This window comes from Anarrhichthys ocellatus, unplaced genomic scaffold, assembly GCF_004355925.1.
Source record: "Anarrhichthys ocellatus isolate YVR2014 unplaced genomic scaffold, GSC_Weel_1.0 scaffold152, whole genome shotgun sequence".
Taxonomy (NCBI): Eukaryota; Metazoa; Chordata; class Actinopteri; order Perciformes; family Anarhichadidae; genus Anarrhichthys; species Anarrhichthys ocellatus.
The window spans coordinates 94,375-99,441 of NW_022280182.1; the positions used below are offsets into that span (position 1 = coordinate 94,375).

General features: G+C 35.9%; 1 protein-coding gene across 1 annotated transcript; it reads left to right on the forward strand.

Moving 5' to 3' along the window:
• The first annotated feature begins 3,266 nt into the window (after nt 1-3,266).
• LOC116400162 (T-cell-specific guanine nucleotide triphosphate-binding protein 1-like) lies at nt 3,267-3,956 on the forward strand. Its single transcript, XM_031877855.1, is given in 1 exon segment — nt 3,267-3,956. A coding segment is annotated over 1 exon segment (582 nt). The 5' UTR covers nt 3,267-3,269; the 3' UTR covers nt 3,852-3,956.
• The last annotated feature ends 1,111 nt before the right edge of the window (nt 3,957-5,067 follow it).

Here is a 5,067-nt window from a genome sequence, read left to right on the forward strand (position 1 = left end):
GCGGTTGGGGTCTGCAGTACTCTTGTCCCTATCCGTTACGCATGTTGTATATACTCTTTCTGGCCTTTTTGGAATTGATGTTTTTGTTACAGTATGAATCAAAGTACGAACCCTTTGTTGGTGTATTTATGGAACAGATCACACTGGTCATAAGCCATTCAATTCTCAGTAGTGAATCTGAGACAGTGTGTCAACATGTTCTGGGTCATTTCTTTTTTTTTGGGTCACTTGATGTTTGAAGTGCTGAGCCTGCAGGGAAGCTTTCAGAACAACCTGATGTCTATGTGTGACTGGACTGAGCTGAAATAGGGCAAAAGGTGTTTGTTGACTTCCATGACAATTTAATTTTTCATCAGCAACTAAAGATTTTCCACTTCATTGGTATTTCTTTCTGTCTGACTTTAATACAAAGTGTACGGATTCTACCAGTCAAATGAAATCTGAAATGTTAAATTACAAGTTTCTCCAATACAGTGGTCTCATTTCACCGCTCGTGTTCTTTATGTATTTCTAATTTGGCCTCATAAAAATGTATCATAAGTACAGCAACTCACATCACTAATTGTGTGCTTTGTGGCAAATTATCAAATATATCTCTACTGGTCTGTGTTCAGTTTTCACACACAGTTTGACATAAAGGACAGTGAGTATTATTTTACACGGAACCCCCCCCCCCGGCTACAACGTACTCCTGCACCTGATATTGAAGTTTTGTCTGCTTAATTTGAAATAAATGATATCGGTTTAAGAGCATCGCGATGTTCACAGCTTTCAGGCCAGCTCCCCAATGCTGCTTTATGAAACACCCTCCAGGTGAAGCCGGTGGAGTGCAGTCTGTCTCTAGTATGGTGCCCTCTAGTGGTTCACCTGCCACAATGCTGCATTAACAACCTTAAAACTGGAAAGGGAATTTGACCAAAATGAATGCAATAATTTCCTGAATTTATGGAATAGTGGTCAATTCTGATGACTGACTTAAATCCTGCGTGTCTTTTTTTTGTCATTTTATTCAATAACATTATGCAATTCTTTATTTTATTATTGTGTGGTTTTATATTAATTTTGAGTTTTTAAAGACGTGCTTTTATTTGTCATACACTTTTAGATATGCGGCCTCAGTGAATCAATGTGATTTACACTTCCAGAGAATATCATATCATATTATCTCTGATGTCCAGAACGTCAGAATACCTGAAGCTGGCATTGCAGCCCATCTAGGGAGCTCATTTGTTTTCTGTGTTGGTTCTCAGAGAAAAGACACAAGGTGTTGGGGGAGGAGCAGCAGGCTGGATGGAGACAAGGACATCAAGTGACGAGAGGTGGACCTGAACAAAATGTCATAAAAGTCATAAAAAATGTCAATGTATAGTATGCCATAAAAATGTGTTTAAAGATATCATAGTTTAGTGTGCCGTAATAGTATAGTATGTTGTGAAAAAAAGTCATGGTATAGTTTGTCATAAAAATGTCATAGAAATATAAAACTGTAGTATGCCAAAAAAGACAAATACAAATTTCAAAAAATATAAAGTACTACACCATTAAAACATCGTAAAAAAAGATTATAAAACCATTTTATAGAAAATATAGAATAGTTTGTCATACAAATTCGTATGACATAAAAATGTCATTAAAATATCTTTGTACTATCCCATAAGAAAAAAATTATGTTGTATGTCATAAAAAATAGAAGTAATGGTATGCCATAGAAATGCAATAAAAATGTATAGTATAGTATATATACACTATATAATATTATATGCAATAAAACGCCATAACAAATATAGTAAAGTAAAAACAGTCCCAGAAAATATCATAGTATATTTCAAAAAAAGTCATAAAAATATCATAGGTATGCTATAAAATGAAATAAGAATTGTCATAGTGTAGTTTGACTTAAACATTTCAGAAAATAAATAGAAAATTCTATATCATAGAAAATGTCAAATTGTATGTCATAAAAATATCATGAAAATATAGTTTATCATGAAATAAGTGATAAAAGATGTCTTAGTGTAGATTAGAATGTCATAATGTCACATATGGATACAAATGTCATAGTATAGTATGTAATAAAAATCATGAAAAATATCACAGTATTGTTTGCGACGAGAGATTAATAAAAATACAGTGACGTATACTATATAAAAATGACATTGTATATTAAACATTGCCTTGTCTGTCAAAGCACTTTGTGAACTCTGTTTTTAAATGTGCTATACAAATAAAGTTATTATTATTATTATTATTAAATCCTGTAAGATACCTTTGTAAATCTACAGCAATTCATTACAGTGTATGACTTGGAAGAGTGATTAATTTAGCCAGGTTTCATTAAGACAAAATAAATCAATATGATTATCTGATATTAAATCATTTAATAGATGACAGAGATCTGATATTTAAGAGTCCACATTTAATTATCCTATTTTGTTGCAGTTTTGCAGTGGTGGTGTTAACCTTTATTAGGTTATTTTGTATTACTCCTCTTCTCTTTACTTTTGATTTTCATCTTCATCTGCAAGTCATGGCAGCTTTTGGATCACTTGAAGTCACATTTGCGCAAGTTTCTGCAGTGACTTTCTATCAACCAAAGCTAACCTGATAAGCATTTGAATAAATACACTAATGTACTTCGTCCCTGATCAATATCAGCCTTCTCCCAGCAATCAGTTCCGTTTTTGTGAGCTATAAACATATAAATTGCAATTATCAGAGGGTGCAGCTCTATAATAAACAGACCCCAACCTCTCTGTGTTTCTTGTAAACCTGGTGATATGAGAGTCATACACAGCAAGGCGTTTTCATGTTTAGAGGGCGGATTACTTGAAAACTGAAGCTGTGCAACAGTGAACAAAAAGAAGTTGAACTTTCTTGCTGAGTAACAACGCTCAAGTACCTCATACGGTAAGACGTATATTAACAGTTACACAATGCACTTTATTGTTTATTACTATGTATTGTTTAATAAGACTGTTAAAGTTAGATTTGTTCAACATTCAGTCAAAATTGGTGACTTCTCTTTGCTTATCAGCTTTGTCCTATGTAACACACTTTGCACTGTCCTACTTGTGATTGTAGTCTGCAAGGAAATCGATTTGAGGGAATGTTTTTCATTTAGAATAAATACATTTAATTTTGTGTATTATAATAATATTATAATTACTTTTTTGTGCTTGATTAGATTAGGGTGAGTGTATATGTTCTGCAATTCCCCAAAATAAAATAGTACAATGATTTCTGAATTTCTTTATTTTTCAAGGAGAGCTATGGCTAATAGATTTGAAGAAGAAATTAAAAAAGTTCTGCAAACCAGTGGACCTGCCGAGATCCAGATTTATTTGGATCAGCAGAATGATATTCCAGTAAATATTGGCATCACAGGAGAGTCCGGCTCTGGTAAATCCACCTTTGTTAATGCCTTTAGAGGCTTAGCTGACGGGGATGAGGGAGCTACCCCCACTGGTATTGTAGAAATCACCTCAAAGGTTACACCATACCCCCATCCAAACCATTAGAATGTTATATTATGGGATCTTCCTGGTATTGGCACCACCAAGTTTCCAGCTGACAAGTACCTGGAGCTTGTTGAATTCAAAAGGTTTGACTCCTTCATCATCATCTCAGACACTCGCTTCAGAGAAAATGATGCGAAGTTCGCTAAAGAGATTTAAAGAATGGGGAAAAAGTTCTACTTTGTTCGCTCAAAGATTGACCATAACGTACGTGACGAAGAAAGACGTCAGGGGTCAGCGTTCAATAAAGAAAGGACTCTTAACAAAATCAGGGGAAACTGCATTCAAGGTAAGTCTGAGGTTAAAGCGGAAGATCACAAATGCCTAAAACTTTAAGGCATATGCAAGACAAGCAGACACTGCCTAATTTAAAGGGCAGAGAAGAACTAAGGAGAGCTAACAGGTTGTAAATTGAGTCGTGTGGTACTGTCAGAGCCACTAATGAGGGTCTGTTGGCCTGACTGCTTATCTCCTCAGATCTAAAAAAAAAAAGATACCTGTCTTTGTGTTGTGCCTGGAAAGGGTTGCTGGGGCTTTCTCAAATTTTATTATATCATCATCTGAAATAAACTATTCTCTTTGTCTGGACTAACATGGTCAACAAGTCTTCCTGGTCTCCAGCGTTGAGCTCCACCTGCATGATTTCCATCTGTTGGAGGAGACCCTGAGGAAAGAACTTCCTGCACACAAGAGAGATGCTCTACTGTTGGCTATGCCCGATGTCAGTCTTGGGATCATCAGCAAGAAGAAAGAGGCTTTTTGGTCAAAAATAAAGTACCATGCTTTAATGTCTGCAGGCATAGCATCTGCACCAGCTCCTGGGCTCTCTTTTGCCACTGATGTAGCCATGCTGGTTACTGTCATCAGACAGTACCAAGTTACTTTTGGTCTTGACAGCTCGTCACTGCAGAATCTTGCTCGTAGTGAACGTGTGCCTTTGAATGATCTCAAAGCAGTGATGACATCCCCTTTGGCTGGAAATGAAATCAGCGAAGAGCTTATCATTAAGCTGCTGTGCTCATCTATGGTTGATGCTGCATTCATGGCAGCAGAGGAAGGGTCTGGATATATTCCATTATTTGGAATCCCAGCAGCAATGAGCCTCTCTTTTATCTCCACCTACACAGCTTTGGATACTTTCTTCACCATGATGCACAGAGGGTGTTTACAAAGGCCCTAGGTTTGAACACCTCAGTCTGATATGTGAATGGAAATATGGCACATTTAAAACCGTTAGTGTACAATGCAAATGAGCTTCTGAATTATGTTTGTGAGTGCACTGTAATATTACTGTAGTGGTGGCTGGTGGAACATGTTCTAGGTAGGGCGGTGCCACATCCAATCAATTTCAGCAAACATCCCAGAATGATTTAATGCAAACAAATTAAGGTATCAAACACGCATTACTACTTTGCAGTTAAATATTTAACATTTATTCCAACATGAAAAAAAGCAGTAAATAACACTTTGACAAACACGTCAGGACATCTTATTTGTCACCCTCACAGGCAATTCAGTATAATATAATATGTATATCATATAATAATATTCT